Raw genomic sequence first — 12,766 nt, forward strand, 5'->3', positions numbered from 1 at the left:
ACAGGTGTTCTTTAGGACTAGATAAGTAGACGGAATGTCAGTCTCCAAACACAGGTGCTCCTTATGAAAGTGGCCAATGCTGCTTTACATTGCTGCTACATTTGTGGAGCCGGGGTTATGAAAACAGACAGAACGACAAAAATGTGATCGAGCATTCCTTCACCATAAATGTCCTTTAGATATCAGATTTGGTGCAGCCATCTGATTATTAATCTTTCCAGATATCTTTTTTTTTATTTAACAGTTTAAGTGTCATAAATAAAGCCATTTTATTATAAATCACAAAATATCATTAGACTGTGCTACTGACTTGGCTTTTATGGGCGATTATGGTGATTTAGATGCGCTGTCTGGAACCAATAAAGCATGTTTTGTGCTGCGCAGGTGTCAAATGGGACATTTTCATTTCCAAATGTTTCATATAAATTTCCTTTCCCGACAGACATTAAGATACAAAGCAAACAGAGTCTTATTGCCCAACCCAGAGTATTGCTCTAGGGTTACATTTGATGTGCATATAACTTTTATTTTATAAAAAAAAATGTATTGCAAAAAGCAGAAATATCAATAGTCAATAAGTTGTTTTTTTTAATGCTTTTATAGTAATGCTTTAATAAGTGACTGTATAAAGACTTTTATAATGTTACAAAAGATTTCTCTTTCAAATAAATGCTATTCTTTGGAACTTTCTTTTCATCAAAGAATCCTGAAAAACGTGCCACACACAAACTTATTGAGCTGCACAGCTATTTTCAACATTAATAATAATAAGAAATGTTTTTTGAGCACCGAACCAGCAAATTAGAATGATTTCTGAAGGATCATGTGACACTAAAAACTGGAGTAATGATGCTGAAATTTCAGCTTTGCATCACTTGAATAAATTACATTTTAAAAGATATTACTAAACAATTTTTTTAATAATATTTCACAATATCGCTGGGGTTTTTTAATCAAATAAATGCAGCCTTAGTGAGCAAAAGACTTCTTTCAGAAGCATTAAAAAACCAACCCCAAACTTTGACTGGTAGTGTAGATGGCAAAGCTAATAAACATAAACTAAAATTTTAATGTCAAAAGGTTTTTTTTTTTAAATATGAGGCTAAGTTTTTTAAATCTCTAACTCGAATCTGAGCTGTACTAATAGTAGGAAGCACCCTAATTAGAATTCTCCACACACTACACATAGCATAGATTTGTTTGTCATTTAGAAGTTGTTTGGAAGAACAAAGGTTGTCCTCTTGAGTTTAGATAAGCAAAGTATATATTGTGAGGCACTTAAACACCCTCATTGCCTTTTTTAAACCCTTAGAGCTTATAAATCTTCTTTAACCAGGTTTTGAAACAATCTAGTCTTCTAAAGCAGTCAGCTAGTGTCTTATTCTTAATATGGAGGGCTGCAATAAACATTTAAAACATGTTTCTGTGTTCCTGTTTGCCGTGCCTGTGATGTACTGCACTGCGGGCATTGAGCCGGTCCAAGCCCTCCATTACCAATCAATGGCTGACTGTTGACCTCTGACCCGTGTCGTAACTGGAGCTCGTAACTCTGTGATAAAGCCAGTCAGAGCTCCACTTGCATGGTGGAGACCCCTGGAGACTGATGCTGCTGAAAACTGATAGCCTTTGCGAGCCTTTGTGCTATTGGTCCGACTATCTCATGCTCATTCACTGTTGGTTGGATTTCTGTATTTAGCATGCCAGCCTCCACACATCCATCCCATTAATTGCCATCGTGTGGATATCAGATCCAAAACAAGAGTCAACCAGACCCTCAACCATTCTGTGGATCCCGTCACTCGCATCAATATTCGCAAGTGTTCGCGACTCATTATAACAGGATATTATTAGTCACATTGTGGAGCTGGGTTATACATGGTTTGCACTCTGTATCATTTCCATACCCTCCAATCCTCTTATTTTTATGAACATTTCAGGTTTTACTCAGTGACTCACACCTCTCCGTACTCTCATGACAAACAATAACCTAACACACACACGTTCCTCACTTTCCTGCCTATACCCACGAACACATCTCATCTGATTTAGGGTGCAGTGTATATAAAAGAAAGCTGCATTGAATTACACCTCAGCTTTAATTGGACTAGTGCTACAGTGTGCCGCTGTCACAATGAAAAATCGGCCTTTCAGGGCCTGTGGAATGTCTAACCGCTGGCTTGTCAGTGGACGGGGGGAAAGAAAAAGTTAATTGTTCTCTGGCGTGCATTCAAGCTCTGTCGTAATTGCACAGAAATCTCAAGGAGGTTTCCGCGCCAAGGCTTTATTTATTTGCCTCCTTCCTCTGTTTTAAAGTCGACTGTGTTGAAATGGGCCCCCGGGCATCCAGGGGACCCCCTGAGAGAAGGCCTCCATCTCTTTTCCTGCTCTTGGCCTGGTTCTCACTGGCTGGCATGCTGAGTTCAGGGCCTAGAATTATCTAAGTCACATGCCTTCCTGTTGATCCCAACACTATGCAGCCGCTGGCCCAAATGGTGGACTTCCTCCCTGTTGAGTTAAAATACCCCCCCCCAAACGAAGGAAGCAATGTGAAGACTCTGGTGTGGAGGGTATTAAATATAGCGCCTGATCTGATCTTTCATGTCAATTTAATTCAAGATGCAGAGAATAGTAACATACGAACCGGACCGAGTGTCTATAATTAAAAAATCTCCCACTATGTTGAGTAAACTGATGTCTACAGACCCTTAAAGTGCCTTCCACCACTGTTGAGGTAATCGCTATATGATAAACACAGATTGCATTTGTTATGTTCGGTTATTGTGTGTACATTTTTATGCATATAGTGGGATGAAAATGCTGGTCTCATCCTGGAGTTCAGACAATTAAATGAACTCAAAAGAATTCAGATAATTGCAATTTAGATTCTATTACAGAAAAGAAGTATATTAATAGGGGCAAACTAGAATAAGACGTTGAGAATAATGTACCATGTTTTATGCATTTTATTTTCTTATTCTTGTAGTTCTGTTTTAGGTATCACATTTGTTTTTTGTAAATCACTTTTTAAAAGGTGATATATAAATAAATCTTTACTTTACCGTTTGTCTAATTGAATAGTTTTCCAGCATGATTTGAGTGAAAATTTGAACTGAAAAATGAATGTGAGTTTGAGAATGTCTCTGCATTGGTTTGACAGCAGTACTCAGGTTGGCATGAACTCCATGAGTTTGTGTAAAAAGTGATAATCATGTTCTCCAGCATGATTTGAAAATGATCCAAAGAGCATGTTTTGAGCAACTTGAGAACATCCGAACATTTGTACAGTCACATGATCAATTTCACAAATTTACTTATTTGATTAGCAACCTTAATGTCTTTTTTAAATTCTTTTTATGTCTATTTTACATTTAAAAATGTTGTTTATTTCCAGGTTTAAATCCCAGGTTTTCATGTGTTTCAAGTTTTCTCTGTATATTGCCTGTATGGTTTAGTTATGTCAGACTGAGAACAGGAATTTAAGGTATGTGCTACATAAGGCAGGGGAGCATGTGCGTATATACATGCGATAGCTCATCTGTGTGTGTTGAACGAATACGATTCTCCTCAGCTTAGATGGACACTTCACAGGGGACACATAGCTGGCGTGCCTCTCCATACTTGACTTTATTACTGATATCCGCTTTCCTTTTTCATCATTTTCACCTCATATTTCTGTCTCCCTCATGGCTGTCATCCCAGACAATACACCTCATCTGTAGATGCTGAGATAAATGAAAAGATGTTTTGGTTTCTTTAGTGAAGAAAAAAGATTGTTAAATGTGTTAAGGTGGAATGCTGCCATATTCCTCACTTACTCCAGTAAGACAACGACATAACAAAACTAATGACTAGTTATTAGACAATGAAAGTAGCTATTTTTCCAGACTAAGTAAGCACACATACATCACCAAGATGACTGGAAATGTCCAAGTTATAATCATGGGTTAGAAACACCTTAAAAAGAGCAGATCCACATACGTTCTGTATCATAAGTCACAAAAATATCTACTGAACATTTTAATGACATAAAGCATTTGAGTAAACTGTATTTTTTTCTTCAGAAAACAAACATTAAATAGTAGAAAAGTGAATTGTAAAGAATTGAATGATTGTTGCAGTAGTTGTAAGCTGAATGTGTTTGATTCACTACAAAGAACCAACTCATTAGAGTCATTCAGTCTGGATTCAGGCTACACTAATTGTGCTGCATTTGTTTGATTCACTCTAAAGAAACTGACACATTACAGTCAGGAATCAGATTACACTGACTGGGCGGAATGTGTTTGATTCACTAAAAAGAACCGAGTCAGAGTCATTTCTTCAGGATTCAGGCTACACTTGGTTAAATAGTTTCTGTCTGATTTACTCAAAAGAACCGACTCTTTTAAAGTCATTTGTCCGGGATTCAGACACTAGTTGCACTTTATGTGTTTGCTTTACTAAAAAGAACAGACTCGTTAGAATAATTAATTCCGATATTGGACTACACTGATTGTTTGGAATGTGTTTGATTCACTAAAAAAGCAAACAGACTCTTTAAAGTAATTTGTTCGGAATTCAGACTACGCTAGTTGCACTGTATGTGTTTGCTTGAATCATTAGGCTCATTAGAATCGTTCGTTCAGGACTTGGACTACACTGATTTTTTGGAAAGTGTTTGATTCACTAAAAAGATTCGGAGTCAGACTACACTAGTTGCACTGTATGTGTTTACATTACTAGAAAGAATCATTAGAGTCATTAGAATCATTCATTCAGGACTTGGACTACACTGATTGTTCGGAATGTGTTTGATTCACTTAAAAGACTCATTAGAGTCGTTCGTTCAATATGAGACTTTTCCTCTGAAGCCATATAATAGCTTTATTTAACAAATATTATTATTATTGCAGAACTCAATCAGACTTTTATACAGTTGTTTGTTCTGCATGTCCATCCATATGATTTTTCTCTCCCTCTCTTTTTCTTTTAAGATATGGCGGATAACTTGGCAATTGACGACTTAACACTTCATGAGTTGCTCCTGACTCCCAGATTGGCCACAGACACCCATGGCGGAGCATCCGTACCTGGAGCGGCACATGCGGCATATGTTCCTAGTGCAACCTTTATCTTTACCATCATCATCTTCATAATGTTGGGTCTTCAGTGATCACACCTGTTTGAAGAGAAACTCTACTGATGCCCATGTGTACATATAGCTCCATGATTTTGGCCAAGGACAAGAACCCATCCTCTTCTCAGCCTCAAGTCTTACTATATGAACCTCTTCTTTTCTATATTTTTTGTGGACCTGAGGATCAATATCATCTAAACGCTCAGACTATGAACTCATTCTTCTACAGCATGAAGAGCATTACTTATACATACAAGAATCATGTTCTTTCCCTCCAAACTCATATGCCACACAACAGCCATGTGTTTTACATTGAGCATCGCCTCCCCTCTGCTATACACATGCAGTTTTACACAAAGGCCAAAGCCTTCTGGAGGAAAAGGAGCTAAATCGCTTTTGAAAAGACAAAGAGGCTCAGCTTTTGTGAGTGAATGGGCACACTTAAGGAGAAGGAAGCGTGACTGACAGAGTCTGAGAACACGTACAAGCACTCTAGTGGCGCAGGCTGTCTCTCATACATACATTGCAGTGAGCTTCTCCTCTGCCGCTCATTTCCTGTGCAGTAAATGACCCTTGGAGTGGAGGACATCAAGGCATCGGCATGTCGTTGTGAAACCCTCTCCTTACAGGACGACACAACTGTACTTCATTTACAAAAAAATGCGTTTAAACTGTTTTATTAGAATGCTGACTTTCCCTTTTCAGAAATTGTGGCATTTTATAATCTCTCTTTGATTTTGTCGCTCATTATCTCTCTTCCTTTTTCTTTCATTTCCTCTATTCTTGTATTATAATCGTGTGATTAAAGTGTTCTTTTAAATGGACATCCACAAAACTTCCTGTTTTAACTCCCTCCTTTCGCAAGTCACTGTAGCATTTGCATTTAGTGAAAGATGGCTTAATGGATTTGTGCATCTGTAAAGTTTTCTGTTTCTTCATATACAAAGGGCTAAAGCTGTCATTTCAGATCAGAATGGGAAAACTAGTGTTTACAAATGGACACAGTTTTCCTTTTATAACCTGTGATGTAATTCATGATTGATCTCTGTACAGTGCTCAAAGGCATGTCATCATCTGTTACATGTGTTTTAAACAAACTGAAAGAATCAGCTTCATTGCGCTAGACGTCCCCAAACTGGAATGATACACGGTGTCCTGCAAGTTTTCAGAAGATTACCAATTTTATATCATACATTTTTTTTCTGTTGTTATATTATTTCAAAGCACTTAAACTCAAAGTAATTTTGAAGATGAAGAGTGTAATGTATTTATTTATTCATTGTGTGTTTGTGCCTCCTTTCCCAGCTTCCCAGAAAACCATCCAAATCCATTTGTAGTTTGACTTCCCCAAAGATTGTAAACACTGGGCTTTTTCAAAACACTGCTTGTTTGAATGGTTATGTCAACTTCTGATTCAACCAGAAACTTGAGTTTGGATCAAAACTGTCTGTTTGTTCAAAGTGTTTTGGGAACCTGTTTGGATTTTTGGCAATTCCATTCCACTTGCTCACCAATGGATCCTCTGCAGTGAATGGGTGCCATCAGAATGAAAGTTCAAACAGCTGATAAAAACATCACAATAATCCACACGTAATCCACACCATAAATTCCAGTCCATCAGTTAACATCTTGTGAAGTGAAAAAAAGTGTGTAAGAAACAAATCCATCATTAAAGCGTTTAATTCTATTCCATAATCAGTAATAATGCTTACTCCAAAGATAAAGTCCATCCCCTGTTGTTGTCTAACATCAAAACATAAGAAACATAGGTTTGTAGTTAAAAATGTCTTGATGAATTTGTTTCTAACAAACATGAAGCTTTTCTCTTCACAAGACATTAATTGATGGACTGGAGTTGTGTGGATTACTTGTGGATTATTGTGATGTTTCTATCAGCTGTTTGGACTCTCATTCTGACGGCACCCATTCACTGCAGAGGATCCTCTGGTGAACAAGTGATGGAATGCTAAATTTCTCCAAATCTGTGAAAGAAACAAAGAAGAAGCAAAGTCATCTACATCTTGCATGCCCTGAGGATGAGTAAATTTTCGACGCTTATTTTCATTTTTTTTGGGTTAAAGGGATCCCCCAAAAATGAAAATTTGATGTTTATCTGCTTACCCCCAGGGCATCCAAGATGTAGGTGACTCTGTTTCTTCAGTAGAACACAAACGAAGATTTTTAACTCAAACCGTTGCAGTCTGTCAGTCATATAATGGCAGTCAATGGGCTCCACAGCTTTGAGAGTAAAAAAAACATACACAGACAAAACCAAATTAAACCCTGCAGCTCATGATGTTACATTGAGGTCTTAAGACACGAAACGATCGGTCTGTGCAAGAAACTGAACAGTATTTATATAATTTTTTTTACCTCTGATCCACCGCAATGTCCAACTGTCCTGAGCGCGTTCACGACATCCGGCGCGTGACATCAAATAAATACGGTTGGGCAAAAAATTCCACGTTGTCTGATGATATATCAAAATTGTCTTCCATTGTGATGATCTGTACTTCTAAATATCTTTAAATCTTTGCAGTGCATGTTAAAGGTTCTTTATGGAACCATTTAGACAAAAAGGTTCTTCTATGGCATCGTGAAGCACCTTTATTTTTAAGAGTGTACTATCATAGATATGTATAGATTCCCTATTCGACCGCTCCAGATCAATGTGTCCGCCATTTTGGAACGTATCGCGGCCCATAGAAACAGTAACTAATGAGGCATCTACTTATATATATCTATGTCTAGTATGCCAGAGCACGTACACACGTCACGCGCCGGATGTTGTGAACCCAGGACAGTTGGACATTGCGGTGGATCAGAGGTAAAAAAAATATATAAATACTGTTCAGTTCCTTGCACAGACCTATCGTTTCGTGTCTTAAGACCTCAATGTATTGTCACGAGCAGCAGGGTTTAATTTGGTTTTGTCTGTGTATGTTTTTTTTTTTACTCTCAAAGCCGTGGAGCCTATTCACTTCCATTATATGACTGACGGACTGCAACGGTTTGAGTTAAAAATCTTCGTTTGTGTTCTACTGAAGAAGCAAAGTCACCTACACCTTGGATGCCCTAGGGGTAAGCAGATAAACATCAAATTTTCATTTTTGGGTGAACTATCCCTTTAATAATTATTTTATAGTGTTAAACTTCTGTAATATTTTTATATTCCCGCCTATGGACACTTGGATCAACAGAGGGGCAGCACCGAAATCAAAAGTGAATTATGTGTGTTTGTGTGAGTTTTTACCAAAAAGAAAACTCCCAGCTATTTTTCTCAAGTGTTGTAGCACTGAGTTCAGAAAATGTTTTGCCTTTCTACTGCATAGACAGCCACGTTTTATTAAAAGCCCATCTTGCCAGCTGTGAATTACCCCTTTAAATATTGAATATTGGCTAATACATTTAATAATTCACTAATACATTTAAAAAATCCAATTGCTGAAATTCGATGCTGACACAAGTTTTCTGCAGGGTAGAGTTTGTATCACCATGATACATCATTCAACCATGTGCTCCTGTTCTGCTGAAAGATGAGAAGAAAGATTTTCTTCTCAAGTTTAGTTTTGTAGCAGGCTAAATAATGATTTCTAGACTTCATAGTGAGAATGGTATTTTCTTAGTGTTTTACACCACGCATATCATGCCACATATGTTAGTCCCATTTGACTAAGAAATCTCTTCACACATTGCAACTCAGGCAATATTATGTTTTTTGCCAGGCTGCAGTTATGCTTTTATGTGATTCTTTAGAAGTAATGGGAGCTTTTGTGCCCCTCTCCCCAACAGGCCAGTGATATTCCGAGCTCTTGATATGGTTGACTGGTGCACCTTCACTGATCACTGGCCTCTCTGTAGCTTACCTCACAGCTCTCTTGTTCATGCATAGAGTCTTGAAGGATAGTTGTTTTGGGGCAATGTCTGGATGGTTTGGGTTAGCCCCCACTTACTGATAACTGTGCCAACAGTGCCCACTGGGACATCCAGACGCTTGTTTAATGTTTTGTGGTGATTTTCTAATTCAAACATTTGCTTTACTTTAGCTCAAATTTCTCTGTAACGCTCCTTTGTCTTCATTTTCACAGCTGTCCTTCACATTCACAGCCTAGATATTGATCACTTAACTCGGGGGTTTCATCCAGAAAATGTGGTGGTTATTTTAATGAGTCACAGGTAGTAGAGGCCAGTTGTGAGGCAATTGTGTCCTGGTTGCAGCAATAGTTTTGCATCTGTGGAAACTTAGAGGTTCTGTTTATTTGAGCTTTCCTTTTATTTCACAGTATATAAAATAAATACATTTGAGTTTCAGTGCTTACAAATAAAAATATCACAACTTTATTTATTCAAAAAGATATTTGGTTAAAGGTCTTTTGCAAGGCACTGAATATTTACAGTAATATGCTTTATGTACATTTGTAAGTAATATAAACCCTAGGCTGCAAGAAGGCATAATACATTCAGTTTGAAAGAAAAAAACCATACAAACTTTAAAAACAAATTATGGCTGAGTGATGGATATACAAAAATCTCAGTTTAATTGAAACAAATAGCTTATTGTCATACAGTATGCATTAAATGAAGGACGTGCGTCTGCCAGTAATGGAATGTGTTGAGTGCCGTAATTAAACTCTGAATTCTGTAATACTGTTTATACTGGTACTGATTGCACAGTGGGTGTGCATTCAGGGGCCATTTGGCACATTTGACTACTTGAGCTTGGCTTGAGCCGTTCAATAACCAGAGCAACGGGGGAGGGGGATAAAATGGAGCCCTTCATTCACACCAGGGTACAGTTACTCAGACCTTAAATTAATGGAGAAACTGTCCTGTCTGTACCTGCTCTTCTGGCTAACCAAGTGTACAGGATGTTTGGTGGTCAATACTGCTTTTCAAAGGTCAAAACTGAACGTTCAGAGTACAAATGCTGTTTATTTGTGACAATAAAATACATGTGTTTTAATTAAAAAAGTTTCCATGTAAATGATAATCAAATAAAATGTTAAAGTTGTGGTGTTGTTTTAACAGTTTGTTTGTGAAATTCTGTCTTCATGGAGATAAAACCTCTGTTTTTAATGTTACGTACTATAGTGTGTGAGGTGTGTATCTGTATGCAATTCTCATTCCAACCAGTCGAGGGGTGTCTTTTCGACATCCAGTGTCTCAGTAGTATCAAAAAATGCATGTTGACCTAATTACAGAAAGTGAAGGCAAATGAATAGCATATAATCAACTCCACTCATTTCCATTTTGTCTTGATGATCTCCTCTCAGCTTCCAAAAGCTGTCAGACACACCTGTGGTGCCTCACACCTACAGTTGCAAATTAAACCTTATTTAGTCTGTGTTTATTTTCTGTCACCCCTCCCCACACACACACACACACAACAACCCCCCTGGTGTGTTTAACAGACTTTATCTCGTTACTAACCTAATCTGACTTCAAGGCCGCTATGCTCTTTCACACTCATGTTTTTCGCAGATTCAGATCCTGTTGCGTCCTCTGGTTTTTCTCTCCTAAAGCAGTGAAGGGAGGCCGGTTATCAGGCGAGAGAGCAGCAGAGGGGCTGAGCAGGGCTGTTGGTTACACTCTGAATGTTAATGGACGAGTAAGAATGGGCAAACAGGCCCATTGAAATGCGCAGGTTGAATGTTTTCTTAGGGTAATACAGTGGCTATACAGGGATCCCCCATTTTTAAGACCAACTGGTCTTCTTTTTTTAGGGTGGCACAGTTAGTCAGACTAATTGTGTTCTACAGAAATTGTTACTAGTTTATTGCTGTTTTTGTGATTTTGTGGGTGAAAATCATCTCCATACTAATGGGCCACTATGATATTGCACTCAAAAAAATTGATTTTCATCAATTTTGTTAATTAAAACAAGCTAGAGCAACACACTTCTTGAAGGACTTATCACAATTTCATTGTGCACAATCAATTTAGGTTTGTAAATGGAAATGTACTTATTCTATGGGCATTCAGAATCTATAAATAGTTTTTGATGGCCACGGTCAGATGTACAGAAAACCCAGATCCAGACAGAAACGAATGCATCAAAAATTTATTTAAGCATTATATTTCTTTTTAATCTGAGTAAGAATTATTTATCTAGTACACTATAAAATTAAAATAGTTTGCCAATTATTTGCAAATTTATATTTGGATGCCAGAAAAAAATATACAACCAATAGACAATGGTTGGTAAAATCCAGAAGAAAAAAAGTATGTAGTAATTTAAAAGTAAATCATTAAAAATATATAAAATATTTACTGAATTAATCACATTTGGTAAACTTAATTAATTAAAATGTATATTATTTCAGAAATATAATGTAGTAATCATTTAAATATACTAATTTAGTGACTTCATCACATCTATACTTTTTAAATAATTTTAAGGTACAAAAATGTTATACAAATTTAAGTTCATTCTTTTTTAAAGTGTGATTCACTGTGGTTTATTTAGAATGTTAAACACTGATTGAAATGTATTTAAAAAATGTACTAACAAAATTATATTTTATTATATTTCAGATCATGCAAAATGTTTAATATCAGGAGTTTTAAGTGTAATCAATCAGGAACTGATGAACCGGCAAGAACAAGAAACAGATTTGTACAACCTTAACCACACAACTTTTCATGCAGTAACTTCACAGAGCTGTGGATCTGTCCGTTACGAAGTATTCTGGGAAAAAGAGCTCTCACCTTTTGTTTTCTATTGAGTGCAACACCGGTCCACTCTCTCATATCCACAATCAACGGACCCTAGAACCCCTCCACAGGTTCTCATTGGCCACTGGCTTTCCCAGCTTCGGTCACACAGTATGAATGGGGTAGGCTGAGGAATGCGGGGACAAAATAGTTGGAATGTCAGTTTGCTAAGAGCTCCCCCCTAGACCATACACACAAACACACACAGCCACAACAACACATGGAAACATACACATGCTCCAGCACATCCAGACATGTCAAAGTGTGCTCTCTGTGCTCATGCACTTCAAGATTAACAATGAACGGAAAACAATTACCAATGCGAATGAGATTAAGGAAAAAGCACTGCATATAAGCCCCATTTCCCCATTAACAGCATTTGAGAGAACACCAGACATCCTTACTTCTACATAGCAACGATATAGAACAATCTGAAACATCTATGACTTTCTTAGCCGTAATATAAAGAATAATAATTATTGCAGATGACATTTTTGCTTCAAACTAATTATTTGCATGCATTATACTCAGATATAGGGGCCTATGTGTGGCAAAATATCTGTGGTTTAAAATCCTATGCGAAAGAGCTCAAGTCTCAGGAGGTTCAAAACAACCACACTTATGCACAGTTCAAAACCGCTCTAATTATGGCCTGTCGTTGTTGGAAAGACGGGCTGCTGTCCCTGAAGACTGTCATAATTTAAGTGAGATGTTTCGGTTATGTTGCTCGTCATGGGAGCCGGGCTGAGATTCCACCATGTGTGTGTCTCTCTCTTTCGGCCTCTCTCTCCCACTTTAGCCACACCACAGCCCTTACAGTTCTGTGTCACATTTCATGACATGCAGTCACATCTGAGGTTAAGTTCTCACCTATGTTTAGAGCCCTTCTTGTGAGCTGTGACTGATGACTATAATACAAAGACACTGACTCTATCT

General features: G+C 37.5%; 1 protein-coding gene across 1 annotated transcript in view; it reads left to right on the forward strand.

Annotated features, from left to right (window-relative positions):
- The window catches only part of gpc3 (glypican 3), a 157,942-nt gene extending 151,796 nt beyond the window's left edge, over window positions 1-6,146 (forward strand). Inside the window, exon 8 of the mRNA XM_016245068.1 lies at window positions 4,974-6,146. Coding sequence (XP_016100554.1) covers window positions 4,974-5,152 — 179 coding nt within the window. The 3' untranslated portion in view covers window positions 5,153-6,146. The remainder of the gene's footprint in view (window positions 1-4,973) is intronic.
- The last annotated feature ends 6,620 nt before the right edge of the window (window positions 6,147-12,766 follow it).

The sequence above is a fragment of the Sinocyclocheilus grahami genome, unplaced genomic scaffold (genome assembly GCF_001515645.1).
Source record: "Sinocyclocheilus grahami isolate Dianchi unplaced genomic scaffold, SAMN03320097.WGS_v1.1 scaffold23.1, whole genome shotgun sequence".
Lineage (NCBI taxonomy): Eukaryota > Metazoa > Chordata > Actinopteri > Cypriniformes > Cyprinidae > Sinocyclocheilus > Sinocyclocheilus grahami.